Source organism: Cyprinodon variegatus, unplaced genomic scaffold, assembly GCF_000732505.1.
Source record: "Cyprinodon variegatus isolate N-32 unplaced genomic scaffold, C_variegatus-1.0 Scaffold238, whole genome shotgun sequence".
Lineage (NCBI taxonomy): Eukaryota > Metazoa > Chordata > Actinopteri > Cyprinodontiformes > Cyprinodontidae > Cyprinodon > Cyprinodon variegatus.
In genome coordinates this window covers 1,040,767-1,055,257 of record NW_015150691.1, presented here as the reverse complement: position 1 = coordinate 1,055,257, position 14,491 = coordinate 1,040,767, and the positions used below count along the sequence as shown (strand labels likewise).

The 14,491-nt window shown below is 41.6% G+C and overlaps 1 protein-coding gene across 1 annotated transcript in view; it reads left to right on the top strand.

Annotated features, from left to right (window-relative positions):
• pdcd11 (programmed cell death 11) overlaps positions 1-14,456 on the top strand; it is a 22,626-nt gene extending 8,170 nt beyond the window's left edge. The window contains 24 exon segments of the mRNA XM_015381663.1: positions 102-141; positions 1,977-2,277; positions 2,350-2,544; positions 2,630-2,800; positions 2,886-3,099; positions 3,208-3,357; positions 5,244-5,356; positions 5,443-5,942; positions 7,108-7,170; positions 7,262-7,355; positions 7,481-7,570; positions 7,689-7,791; positions 7,879-8,056; positions 8,620-8,676; positions 8,759-8,881; positions 9,633-9,755; positions 9,831-9,996; positions 10,181-10,315; positions 10,390-10,533; positions 11,868-12,118; positions 12,198-12,366; positions 12,437-12,590; positions 12,731-12,896; positions 14,088-14,456. Of these exon segments, the coding sequence (XP_015237149.1) occupies positions 102-141; positions 1,977-2,277; positions 2,350-2,544; positions 2,630-2,800; positions 2,886-3,099; positions 3,208-3,357; positions 5,244-5,356; positions 5,443-5,942; positions 7,108-7,170; positions 7,262-7,355; positions 7,481-7,570; positions 7,689-7,791; positions 7,879-8,056; positions 8,620-8,676; positions 8,759-8,881; positions 9,633-9,755; positions 9,831-9,996; positions 10,181-10,315; positions 10,390-10,533; positions 11,868-12,118; positions 12,198-12,366; positions 12,437-12,590; positions 12,731-12,896; positions 14,088-14,259 (3,872 nt within the window). The 3' untranslated portion in view covers positions 14,260-14,456.
• Positions 14,457-14,491: the final 35 nt, after the last annotated feature.

Here is a 14,491-nt window from a genome sequence, read left to right as displayed (position 1 = left end):
CCGAAAAAAGAATCGTTCAGCGAGGTGCCAAAGGATGCCATGGAATCGGAAAATACGGAACCGGTTCTGAACAGGAACCGGTTTTCGATTCCCATCCCTAGTGTCTATTGTTATGGACAACAGAAATGTTACATTAATCAGGCACTGGGGTCACCCTTGTAGCTTAAAGTCCTGCCGGCAGTGTGGGCTTCCCTCCAAAAAGGCCACAGTCAGTGCTTACACGTCTGCTGCTGTGTTAATGGCGCTGTTCTGCAGCGTAGCATACTATAGCTTATTACTTGATGTGTTGTCGGGTCGGGTTCGGATTTGAATTGAAGATATACGCGGGTGGCGGGTCGGGTTCAGTAGTCATCCTAACAGGTTCGGGCGGATGCGGGTTGGTAAAACTCGACCCGTGCAGGACTCTACTTTCCATTGAACTTTTCACTGTATACTTTTAGTATCATGTGACAAAGAAGTAGGGAAATAAGCTAATTGCCACCAGTTAATCCTCTACAAATTACCAATCACCCTGAATTTAAACACCAGTTATTCCAGGAAACCTTTTTCTCAGACAATTGTCTTATTTCTGCAGTCCTATGGATTTTGTTAAAGAAATATTGGGGGGAAAAAAAACACTGAAATGTTGTTGCAGAAACATGCAATTCAAATATACTTTAGAGGTCAGATTATTTCTTTCCCTAAACCTTAAAGTATCCCTGAAAAAATGGATGACAGCCTGCTGCTAAACATAATGGTGATCCACAGGACCACATCTTCACCGGCGCAAACAAACTCTAAGTTTACTGGTTAAATCTATAGAACGGTTAATGGGTTTTGTTTTAAGTTGCACCTTCTGGTTTTGTAGATTTCGTCTTTGTGGTCACCAGTTAACACTTCATCTATTTCAAAGTAGGCCTAATCCATTTAGCTAAAAATCAAAATTATGATTAATTTTGATTTTATATGACAATCTTGCATTTTTTTTGCGCTAAGCAAAAGCATGTCAATTATTCACTCCAGAGTTTTTTTTTTATAACCTAGAAAGCTTTCTTGTCCAGAGTTCATTGTTGCAGGACTTAACCATTACTTTTGCGTGAAAAAGTTCTAACTTCTACTATCATGCATAGATAAGTGTATTACTGCAATACACTTAAATACACAGTAGATTTAAGTGTATTACTGCAACCTGAACATTGTTTATTTATTATTAGGATCCCCATTAGCTGTGCTTTACACCCAGCTACTCTTCCTGGGGTCCACATCATTAAAATACAGTATACAATATAGATTCATGAACATGTTTGACAGATGACAAATATCATATATATATATCAATAAGACTGAACATTCATAGAAAAGGGGAAAGTTACAATTTAAAATTTTAACATTTTATGAGTCAGTTACGATAAATTAGAGTATGAAACTATTTCATTTATGGTTAAGTTGCTCCTAAATACTTCTTAAGTTGCATTTTAAAAGCAGACTTATGTAGAATTTTTATGAGACTTAATGGCAATGAGTTCCATTCTTTCATTGCTCTGTAAGTAAAGGTGCATTTGAGAAAACTAGTTTTTGCCCCCTAAAAATTACAAATCGTCCTTCATGTCTCGTGGCATAACCGTGAGATTATTCTTAAATTGAACAAACGGAAACGGTGGACTCTGGAGTTTTAAGATTTTCCACGTTGAGAATAATAGCGAAGCTAGTGCCGTGTCATGAATCTTTAGCCAGCTTAGATTTGAATGCATGGTATTTATACTGGTCCTGTGTGAATAATTTAATGCTACACGGGCAGCTTTATTCTGCATTACTTGAAGTTTCTCTAAATCTTTTTTTTTTTGCATTTGACCATATTGTTTTGACACACACACATTGTTCCATTGTGTTTTTCTAAACTGTGACTATATAGCAAATGCAGCTAATATCCTAGCCGTAGCACAAAGCATTCAGTAGATCATCTAAAGTAGTGCATCTACTAAAGTGCTTCCTACCAGGTTCTGTAAGCTTTTGTTGGTGACTTAACCCTGACTTGTTTCTGTGTGGGTGGAGCGACCTCAGATTTCGCATCATGTCATTTGAGTCTCTACTTTTAAGCTGCTCAGTCTGTTTTGAATCCACATTCTCTCAACCTGGAGTGTTGGAATATTTTCCTATCTGGTTTACCTGCAGGTGTTGAAGACCAAAGTTCTTCAGTGTGAGCCCGAGAAGGAGAAGTTGTTGCTGTCATTTAAAGCGGTGGCAGAAGGAGAGACGGAGGAGCCTACCAAAGCTCAGTTGGACTGTGAGGTGGGAAAGGTAAGCTCCAGTTCTTGTTGCTTTAGGCTCCATCATATATTCCTGATTATCATGCATCCTTTTATGATGCAGAGGCTGGAAGCAAAGGTGGTGAAGAAAACCGTGAACGGTCTGGAGATCGTCGTCCTCCCAGATGAGTTCCGCGCTGTGCTACCCACAGTGCACCTCTCTGATCACACGTCCAACTGTGTGTTACTGTGGGAGAGTCTAAAGGAAGGAGACACCATCTCAAACCTCGTCTGCTTTAACAAGAACAAGCAGAATATTGTATCCTCTACCCTGAAATGTTAAAAATAGGCATCATTTGGTATAAGATTGGTTTATATTTGACTTAACTGCCTCTTATTTAAAGACGGTTACCAAGAAACCCATAGTGAGATGGTCGCTGGAGGAAGGAGCCGTCGCTAAAGATTTCTCTGAGGTGACTGTTGGGATGCAGCTGATTGGCTGGATCAAGAGCATCATGTCGTACGGTGTCTTCGTAGAGTTCCCCTATGGTCTTGTTGGTCTTGCACCCAAGTCTGTGAGTAAAAAACTGAGAATCAGTTTTCCTTTTTCTTTAAGGTCCCCGTGTTTCACCTTTAACAGTTCTTATCCGTGTTATTAAGGCCCTGTCGGATAAGTTCATCACCGACACAACGACCGCTTTCAAGCTAGGTCAGACGGTTATTGCCAAGGTGACCAACCTGGATGAGGAGAAGCGGCGGTTCCTGGTGACGCTGAAGGTATCAGAAGTCATCACACCTGACTGGGACGCCCAGAGCCGACTGCTGAACGGCCTAAAGGAGAGAAGAGCTGTAAAGGAAATGCTGGCTGTCAGAGGTTAGCTGCTGGATTCTCTTTATTTACTATGATGCCCTCACTGTTGGATCCACCCCCCCTCAGAAGGTTTATTTTGGTGACTCCTCCCTTTATTGTTTTTGTCTTTAGATAACAACGAACTTTGGCAGCAGTTGGCCGCTTTGTTCGTTGGGCAGAGGCTGAAACTGACGGTGGACTCTTCGAGTGAAAACGGAGCCCAGTTTAAATCTGATGACCTGCCGGGCGCCACCATCCTAGCCAGCAAACACCATGTGACGGGTATGTTTAGGAACACTAAAAAACGAGCTCAAACTAACTAGGGGTGGGCGATATATCGAATATACTCGAGATTCCCCACACACGATAATAAAAAATGACTCTATCGCAACCATCAAGTACAAATTCACGTGACTACATTAAGCCATCTGCATCTATTTCACTGAGTTTTATTTTTCCCCACACACTTTAAATGCATCATAAACCCGTCCTCCACGCATACTACAGCAACCGGCAAACGAAATATGGCTTCAGCATGCATTGCAGCTGAGCAATATATGGCAATCAATTTCACGCAGAGGACGTTGAATAAAAGCAGCAATTTGTAAGATGAGCTGCAAAAGGTAGCAGTTTGAATTTCTTCCAGCACCTAAAAAGTCATCCACTGCAAAATGAAGAATGTTGTCAACTCTGAATGTCAGCGTCTCCCAGCAGACCAGTCGAAACCTTAAATAAATCAGCTGTGAAGCAGCTGATGTTGGCCTCGTCGTTTGAAAAAGAGATCCTATATGAGAGAAAAAGGAAGACATGAAGGGAAATCACAGATGCTATTTTCTCCAATACTTGTTATCTGATGTGGTCTTTTTCAGAGATTTTGAAGGCCTTCTATAAATGTTCTCAATTTTACAGCTTTTTGTGCTTCTTTAAAATACCCAGCACATAAAGATCGATGCAAATAGTTTGGAGATGCTCCAATCATGCTGCGTTTCCTGTTTGGTTGCTGGGATCATGTTAAAAACTGGCAGCGAAAGACATAATGTGGCAGAATCATTAGTGAAAAGCTTTGAGCCGGATAAAATTAAATAAAATTTGAAACCAAAATTTGAATGAGTATATTATTGCAATTTTATGCACTCTATTGTTTTTCAAGGTGATTTAAACATATAGCTCAAAGATATCGCCATTTTAGATTTTCTTCACATCGCCCCGCCATAACTAACTCAGCATTACGGTAATGAGGTTCATTTGATCTCTAATCTGAATTGGAGGACTTTTTGTTTCCTCATTTAGTATAAATTCAGAAGCTGATGTTTACAGGTAGCCTGAGGCTGGCTAAGATGGAGGCTAAACAGACATAAAAGACAAGTGGAATAAAAACCAAAACAATTTATTTTATTGATTATATTTTGTAGACTTATTCTGAATGTCTTGTTCAAAATGGACTCTTTCATATAACTGTAGAAGTAATTTTCTTCTTTGAAGAAATCGATTTAAGTCCCCTTAAAAGGATTTGGGGGATCCTTATTTTCTTTTGATGTGATAGTTTTTAATGTTATACATCAGGTAACTATCAGTCCTAAGTGTGTTCACTGAAACTGCTCCTAATTACAGTTAAGTCATGATCTAACAAATGGAGTCGGATACCTTTCCTCATAGGACCAGCCTGGTTTTGATATCGTCATGCAATTTTTACATAGATTTTCACAGGTTTTACAAAATGTCAATCTCTAATTTATTAAACTTTTTTTTGTTTTTGTTTTTTAAAAAGCAATAAAGTGCAATTCCATCTTAATCCTTGTGTCTTTTTGCAGAAATTTGTATTTGCTTAGAGGTGCTTTTTTTCCCTAACTTTTTTACTGTTCTTATTGCATTTAAACATTTGTATTGCATTTAAACATAAGTAATTATTTTGGATAGTTCTGTCCTTTTGCATAAGCAAGCATTAACTTTATTTGTAAAAGAATGGCAGTGTTTTAATTTGCTATTAAACTGGCTCCTGCTTGAAAAGGGAAGTAGACTCAAATATTCTGTTTTGTTTGTGAAATCTTGAATCTGTGTAAAATAATAATACATTTTTGTTGCATTCCTGCAATGCTCCACATTGTCTCTGCTCTTATTATCTGTAGCAGTAGAGCTGCCCTATGAATGTTCCGGTCTGTGTTTTCCAGGAGTTAGCCTGAGCCCTGGACAGAAAGTGAGCGCAGTTATCCTCAGCGTCGATATCCTGTCTGCTTGTGTCCATGTTTCCGTCCTTCACAAGCTGCTTGGGAAAAAGAAATCTGTAAGTGTAGCTCCTGTTTGCTTTCTTGATTTCAGTATTCTGCAGAAACGTCATCTCTGACATGTTTTCAATCTGTTTTCTTGCAGCTGAATGAAGGCTCAGAGTGCTCCGCCGTGGTTCAGTTTGTAGACCAGGACTTTGCTGTTGTCTCGCTGAAGGACGCAGCAGAGCTGACCCTGATCCAAACCTGCAACCACCTCAACGAGGTCATTCTGTCAGAGTCAGAGAGACTCAAGGTGGGCATGACGTTGACGGTGCAAGTTGTGGAGCCCAGCTGCGAGGAGCTAGAAGGGCTCCCCCTGGTGCTGTGGAAGGGTAGGGCACCAAGGCGGCAGCGCACAACATCGGAAAACCAGGCGGACTCTGCGGGACACCGATTTGGAAAAGTCCTGCAGGGCAAGGTGACGTCTGTGAAGCCCACGTGCATTCAGGTCGCTCTGGAGGACGGAAGCACGGGCAGCGTCCACGTCTCACAGGTGGTGGAGCCCACTGAGATCAGACAGGGGTCCTTCCCCACGTCCACCGTGAAAGTGGGCAGCGTGGTCAAAGCCAGGGTCATTGGAGGACGGGAAGCCACCAATAACCGGTTAGCAAAGCTTCTCAGGGAATCTAAATATGATTTAAGAGTAATTCTATGTAACTATTTCTTGTTAAATATGAAATGCGTTTATATATTTTTCCTTTATTTGTGATTTTTATGGCTAACAGCTGATCAAACCCTTAAACTTAACTTCTCAGAAACTATATCAGACTGAGAGAAAGGGACTTTAAGTCCAGGGATGTGGTCCCAATATATACTATTGTTGGTCTGGGCTCCTTTTGCATGAATTACTGCATCCTTGGTTATACTGAGGTGTAATGGAAGTCCAGATCTGTTTTATAGCAACCCTTCGGTCGTCTACATGGTTGGATCTGTTGTCTCTCTTCTTCCTCTTGATGACTGTTTTCATCTCAGTCTATTTGGCAGCCTAATCAAGCACAGTAAGAGCATGGTCATCTTATGCGGCAGAGTTAGCAAGCACCAGTTCTGCTGGAAAGAGGATTGGTTAGATGGCTGCATTCATTATGGACTTCAGGAAATACAGGGAACCAACATTGTGATGTAGCGCTGAAATGCATTAGTAGCTGTTAAACCATCAACTTTTAAGGAAAGGTTAAGGTTGATGACATCGGATTCCCGAGCAGAAATCCCGCTGGATTTTTTTGTTTTTTATATGCTGCATTCACACGAATACGTTTTGGGCGTCAAAGCGTCGAATTTACATGCAAAGTCTATGGGGGACGGCGCCAAGAGGTCCAGCGGCGCATCAGAGCTTGTAGTGTCTCCCCACAAAAATAACTCCTGGATCAGCTTTTCTGATTGGTTGACGCCCGGGCGCCAGCGGCAAAGGTTCAATTTTCTAAAATCCAAATTTGAATCCTTGGACATGCTGGTACGGATGCTGTAGACAATGGGTGTGATATCTGCAGCCCTGTTGTTGAGCTTTCCCTACCACATCTTATTCTTTAACTCAACGTTCTATTATTACTCTGGGATAGAGCTCTCTGTAATCAGCCAATGTTCTTTAGGCTGGATGTTTGTAAGAGCATCTGATTGGCAACTGTTAGGTCAGCAGATCTTTCCTCAATTAATAAAAGAAGTAAATACACTTTTCCAATTACTCTCTCTTGTTGAAATGTATGTATATATTTATTTAAAATTGGTAAAATACTCTTATCTCATCTTTGTTATAAAACCTTTTATATTTCAGATTTCTTCCATTTTCTCACCCTAAATTCAAGTACACAGTTCCTGAGCTCACACTTATACCCAGGTATCATTCTCAGCACATTATCCTCATTATTCTGTTTACATCTCTTTTATTCTAAGCCTGATGGTTTTCTTTTCCCTCTTTCTTTCTGTAGCCAGTTGGATGATGTAGAATTTAAACCAGTTACAGCAAAGGACAAACTGGCCAGTTATAAGGTCGGCGATGAAATCACAGCGTTTGTATCAAAGGTAAGCTTTATGAACCCTTTTGTTGGGGATTAAGTTTTCTATCTGTTGTAAGTGAAAATATTTTCAAAGCCAATCTGGGAAAACTTGATCACGTTTTTTTTACTTTGATCATCTTTTGATTCCAGTTCAGATCAGACAAGAAGTGTCTGGAGATCACCACCGACCCCTGCGTCACAGGGACCGTCGACCTTCTGTCCATGATCACAGATCCTAAAGTAAGCGATGCAGATTCTGTTTATGGTCAGGTTTTTAGTAAATTAAAACATTGAGATTATATTTTTGGTTTAAGCTATTAAATATGAAATAAAGTTGTTGTTTTTTGCTGGTTTTCAGGATGCCAGCCACCCTGAAAAGCTGTACAAGCTGGGCCAGGTGGTCTGTGCTAAAGTGGTGGACGTGAGCGTGCGGCCTCATCGCTTTGTGCTCTCACTCACAGGTGAAAGATGCCGTCAACGTTTATGTGTTTTCTGTGAATCACCAGTGATGTTCTGTCATTCTCACTGCTCTCCTGCTTTTTCTCCAGGGATCCATAAACTGGAGAAAGGCAGCATCACGTTAGGAATGGTGACCAGCGTCCTGCCACAAGTCGGCCTCCTGGTCAAGCTTCCTTTCGGTGCTTCGGGTACCGTTTCTGTCACTGACCTCAGTGATTCCTACAGACCAAAACCACTGGAGACTTTCCACAAGGATCAGTTCATCAGGTTAGATGATCATTTAGTTTTCATGGCACTGCAGTAATAACACGCACCAAAAAGAACTGTAGCTCCTGTCTTTGACAGATTAGAGCTAAAATTTCCCCACTTTCCTTGATGGGTCCTTGGCTGGTCCCCTACAATTCCTTTTTAAACATCAACCTTTGTACTAAAATATTCTTTCTGTCACGATCTGTAGACATTAAAATCTAAAGAGAAGCGCCCTCTTCTGGTCAGATGCTGTAATTCAGTGAAAGGGTCAGAGTAAAAAGATATGCACGCCCAGGAGAAGGAGGGGGTCATTCCAGTGGCTGGAAGTTGGAGGGGATTTTGTTGGGAGTTGCAGGGAAGTGGGCTGCCATTCGGCTGGTGTTTGACTGTGAAGGGCTATTTTGAATGGCTGCTACTGTAAAGGTGGTTAAATGTATTTGAACGTAGAGCTATTGGTTTATCTGGGTCGCTCTATCACATATAAAGGGTGTGAATACCTGGGATACTGTGGTTTTCCATCCCATCATCAGCACCTTTTGAACTCCCCCAGCTGCTCTTTTAAACCAGTGTTGCCTCTTTAGGTGTTGTCTTCTAGATGTGGAGAAAGGAAAGTGGCACTTGTCTCTCCGTCCATCAAGGTAAGAACGGTCACTGGGAGAACGCTTGTTGTTTTTTCTAATGTTTTCCAGAACATATAGCTCATTCCTGCTGAATTTCCAGGCTGAACCCGCAGAAGACCAAGTCGCCTAAGGACCCAGAAGTTCTGTCTGTGGACCAGCTGCAGCACGGCCAGATTGTCCGAGGATATGTGAAGTCTGTGTGTGAACAGGGCGTCTTTATAAGGTGAAGTGGATTTAAATTTGTTCCTTGTCTGACGAGGACTAGTTTGCTGCTTTGTGTCATTTGGTTATAGAAAATCCGAGCCTACAGAGGATAGAATTGGGGATCCTCTAGACAGCTTTGTCTCTCAGTGCAAGAAAATTTTCGGACTATATGCCGCACCTGAATATAAGCCGCAGTTTTTTTGTTTAATTACCATATGCTTCGTGCACAGAGAGGATTGTCGGGAAAAGGGCAACTGTTTGGGGAAGCTCCTATTTATTAACATTTCAACACAATTGAATTGAGACAATTCTTCCTGCTGGCATCTCCAACGTCTCACCATTGACCCGTTGATTCCAAGGTTACGTGCAGAGGTTCTATTTCCTTCGTTTACTGCCAAATTGACTGCCTTTAACTTAAAAGCTGCGTCATATGCATTTCAACGTTGGTTTTCCATAATGAAGGTGTCACACAAAGTGTCTTGCGCTTGCAATGTCCGTCTTTCTCGGAGTCTGCTTCCGGAGGACGTCCGCATTCCCGCATGTGCTACTTTTGTTGAAGCAAATCTGACGTAAACATGGTGGATGGTAAAATCCATAGATTTAGGTACTGTATTACCCTAGTGGCCGTTAGCTGTAAAAGTTCATAGATAAGCCGCATTGTTATATAAGCCACAAGATCGAAAAATGGAGAAAAAGTTGCAGCTTATAGTCCGAAAATTACGGTAAGAGCTTAAAAACAGCCTGGAGATAAATCCTTGTTCTTTTTCCAGGCTGTCACGCAGCATCACAGGGAGAGCCCAGCTTCAGCAGTCCTCTCAATACTTTGTCCACAACCACAGTATCCTGTCTGATCACCTGCCGGTCAACACCCTCCTCACCACTAAAATCCTCAGGTTAGTATCGCCGCCTCTAAGCTCGGCCTTTAGGCTGTGGTGTTTTTTTGTAATAACCGCTGTTTGTCCGCTCAGTGTCGACAGGGAGGATCAGTTGGTTGACCTCTCGCTTCTCCCTGCGGACACCGGGAAGCCAGATGTGCTTCCAGAATCTCTCGGCCTGCCGCTGCGTCTCGTTGGGGACGAAAAGAAACGCAACTCAAAAAAGACAAAGAAGCGGCTGCTCTCTGAAAGCAAACAGGTAACAAATTTCGTCACATTTTCTGATTCTCTCTGCTACTCGTTATGTCCGCTGTTGTCTTGTCTACTGTCAATTATTGCTTATTTAGACTTTTAACAATGCAGGAGTCGAACCGTACAGCTGCAATAGCCTTGTTGAGGATTTTTGGTTGATCAGTTTGTGTTGTTCACTTCTATGACGGAAGGAAACGGAACCCCAGATCCCGAAGAAGAAGAAAAAGAAATCAAAGACCGACGCCGATGACAGTGGAGTTGAGGTTTACTTCAGAGAAGAGGAGGATGATGATGATAAAGAGGATGTAAAGAACGATGCTTCTAAAGTAAGGTGACCCTCTGAAGCTATTTATGGCTCTACCATGAATTCAGCTCTGACAAAACAAGTCCGTCTCTGCAGGTTGCTCCCAGCCCAGCAGCGCCAGCCAGGTTGCAGCTGGCAGCAGGGTTCTCTTGGGATGAGGGGCTGAGCTCCCTAAGGCCTGCGTCACAACCAAAGGACGGGGACTCCAGTGACGGAGAAGAGCAGGATGGAAACAATAAGGTGAGGGAAACAAAATGAATGCTCTTTAATACAAGGTTTATATAGGAATGAATAACTCTGATTTCATGTTTTTAATGCTCTTAGAAATAATTTTAATGCCACCAACAGGCTGCAGCCATGCCCCGAATTCCTCGTTTTCCAGCCACTTTTGTTGAAATTGGCATTCTTCCCCATTGATTGCAAAGACATACGTCTTCCAATCAATCATACGTCTTTGCAAAATATATCGTGATATAGGTCTGACAAAATAGTTTTCATAAATATTTATTTTTAAGAAAGCATTTTAAATGCCACAATAAACACATGTAATGAATTTTAATGATTTTAATGACCCGTGGAAATCCTGTAATAAGCAACCTAAATTATTCTTTGCATTAAAACTCAAACTTCTGTTGGTTTTATCTGATAGACCAACATAAAGTAGGACATTATCGCGAACTTGAAGGAACCAAACCCAAGGTTCATTTGACTTAAAATCTGAATGGTGTGGCCTGTTACTCCTAAAATACAGCAAATGCAAGCTGTGTCATTTTTATAAGTAAATGAAGGAAAGTAACTGAATATCACCACAAACACTGCTGCCTGGTGAAGGCCTCAGATGTTGGTTTATACAATGGCACCGACCACCAAGACAGGAGCAGGAATTGAATAGGTACCCCTAAAGGAGATGCAAACGAAAACATTACAGGGGTTATATTGATTCATTTCTACAGGTACAAACCAAATTTTTACAGATAAGCGGCAAGAAAGAGGTCATTATTGATGGAAAACCTTATCAAGTCTGAAGGCTGTGAAAGACACGAGACGTTCTAGTCAGATAAGACTAATACATGGTGGAGTCTGTGTCATGCTGTGGGGTTTCTTCATTGGGTTAATGGATATTGATCAGAGTAGATGGGAAGATGGAGTTAAATTCAGGGTTATTCTGGTTTAAAGGATCAAAAGACTTTAGAATTTAGTGGAGGTTAACCTGGTGGGACGTTTACTCCAAATATACAGCTACAGTGGATTGAGTCAGACCAATTTTAATGTGTGGGTATGTATAGCAACTCTCCACTGGTTTAGCTTTAGCTATTTTGCAAAGAATGATCTATGGTATTTTAAATTCATGGATGTGTAAATAAGTGAGACATGTACCTTTTTAAAGAGCTCATAAAATTCACTTAATTTTATCCAAATGACCTTTAACAAAGCATCAGTGTGTAGCGGGGTGCTAATGTATGCCACACATTTCAGATTTTTATGAGTAAAGGGGAAAGAAACACAGTCTCCTCCCATCCAACTGAATATGTCTCACCTCATTTTCTCTGTGGACACCTTTCTCTGTCGACCAGCCCCAGAAGAAGTCACGCCACGAGCTGGAACAGGAGAAGAAGTCTGCTGAGAAAGCCCTGTTACAACGAGAAGCAGAGCTGATGGACCCAAACCTGCGGCCCCAGGATGAGGCCTCCTTTGAGCGACTTCTTTTAGCCTCCCCCAACAGCTCCCTGCTGTGGCTCCAGTACATGGCCCACCATCTGCAGGCCACACAGATCGAGCAGGCCCGAGCTGTGGCCGAGAGGGCCCTGAAAACCATCTCCTTCAGGTGTTTAAAAGCCCTGAGGCCGGCAGATTTCACCGGGAACACTGCTTTGGGGTTAAAACTCTGCTTTGCGTTTGTCCAGGGAGGAGCAGGAGAAGCTGAACGTGTGGGTGGCCTTGCTGAACCTGGAGAACATGTACGGGACAGAGGAGAGTCTGAAGAAAGTGTTTGAGCGAGCTGTGCAGTTCTGTGAGCCCATGCCTGTGTACCAGCAGCTGGCCGATATCTACGCCCAGTCCAACAAAATCCAGGTTTCAATCTTATTTTAATGGCATAAAAACGGTTGTTCCTCTTAATTCTGATGTGCGTGTCTGGATCCAGGAGGCAGAAGGCCTGTACAAGACGATGGTGAAACGTTTCCGGCAGAATAAAGCGGTGTGGTTAAGCTACGGGACTTTCCTGCTCCAGCAGGGCCAGAACGACGCTGCCAGTGCTCTCCTGCAGAGGGCGCTGAAAAGTCTTCCTCCCAAAGAAAGTAAGAATGCCCAACTTAGTTTTTTTGTATGCTTTTATGATCAAATGCACAAAAACAGCAAAAGAAACAACCTCAGTATTTTAACAGATAAAATCAGATCAGTTGTGATGTCGTTTACATGTTGGGTGTCTCCTCATTAGGTGTTGATATCATCACCAAGTTCGCACAGCTGGAGTTCCGCTTCGGTGACGCAGAGAAAGGTCGTGTTATGTTTGACAAAGTCCTGACGACTTATCCAAAACGTACGGATCTGTGGTCCGTTTTCATCGACCTCATGGTCAAATATGCATCACAGAAGGAAGTGAGGTAAGCAGGAGCTCAGCTGCTAACAATTTTCGCTGGATTCCTTCTGATTTATTGTAGTACATACAAAATTGGTTTATCATCTAGACTCATTATGCACAGTGATATGCACTCTGCACATATTTAATTTAGATTCCTTTCCTGGTTGAAAGCGTGTCTAATTGTTGCCCACATAATCACGAGGTCTGCTAGGCTAACCTTTGTCCAGCAGGCGGCCGTTTACATGTCAACAAAGAGGGCAAAGCTCCACATATTGCTAAAAAAACCTCTGTGTTCAGAGTACTCTGTCCAGACTTATTCATTGAAAGTTGAGTGGAAGGAAAAAGGTTGATGATATTGCAAAAGCAACAGGAACAACCACAGCCTTAATAGGATGGAGGAACAGTCTGTTCCAGGGTTTGGAGGAGATGCAGAGCTACAGGAGTCACCACACATGGATGTATCTATGACCCGCCCTCCAACCATGTCAGGTGGACTTAATCTATGCTAACGAGAACCTGGTTAATGGTTATTGATGTCCAAAACCCTTCTGCTGTGCTTTGTTTTAAGAAAGAAAAGCGTTATTGCTTTTCAGTAAGAACTTTGACAACACAGCTTTGGTGAAGGGTTTAAATTAGGCTGAAACAATTAATCAAATAGATAAATCTATATAATTGTCAACTAATTAATAGATTAATCGTTAACCGGAGTGTCGGGACTCTAAAATGTGTCTTTAGTTGACAGGGCAACCCACTTAGAGCAGTTATTATATCAAAATTGTAAAAAAAAAAAAAAGTAAACATTTTGCCTTTTAATATAACAAAAACCCATTTCCTTCTGTCTATCCAGAACTCTACAAATGGAAAGTTTTAGTTTCACCTGGTTTTCTTTTGTAAAAGGTCTTCTATCCGATTATTAATAGATTAATCGAAAAAAATAATCAACAGAAAATCAATTAATCGATTTGCAAAATAATTGTTAGTTGAAGCCCTAGTCTTTTTGTTTTACGATGCCTGTGCTGCTTTTGGCACAACCAATCTTTGGTTCAATATCCGCTGTGCCCCCTAGTATTTATGTGCTCACTGTGTTTAATCAAGCCTGGTTTTAATGAGTTTCCTTATTGTGATAAAATGAATAAAGTGAGTTTATGATCATTTGGTTACATTAGTATATTTTCTGCTCTAAAGCAAAGAAAACTATCATTTCCCTCTGCAGGGCCCTCTTTGATCGGGTGATCCACCTCAGCGTTTCGGTGAAAAAGATCAAGTTTTTCTTCAAGCGCTACCTGGAGTATGAGAAGAAGCACGGCACCCCACAGAGCATCCAGGCAGTCAAAGATAAGGCTATGGAGTTCGTTGAAGCAAAAGGCAAAGATGCTTCAAATTGAAGAAACCAGGGATCACCTCGTGTAGAACTGCTCCTAGAACCAACATTATTTTAGCTTTTGCTCCCTTCCCTTGGCGATATATTGGACTGTCGATGCCCGAAGGTTTGATTCAGGTTCTGAGGCCCAACAGATCTTTATCATACATTTGATGGACCTGCTTTTTAAACCAAATTTTGTAAAATAAACTAGATAATCAAGCTGTGCTTTTTCTCTTTTTTTTTTTCTTTTCTTT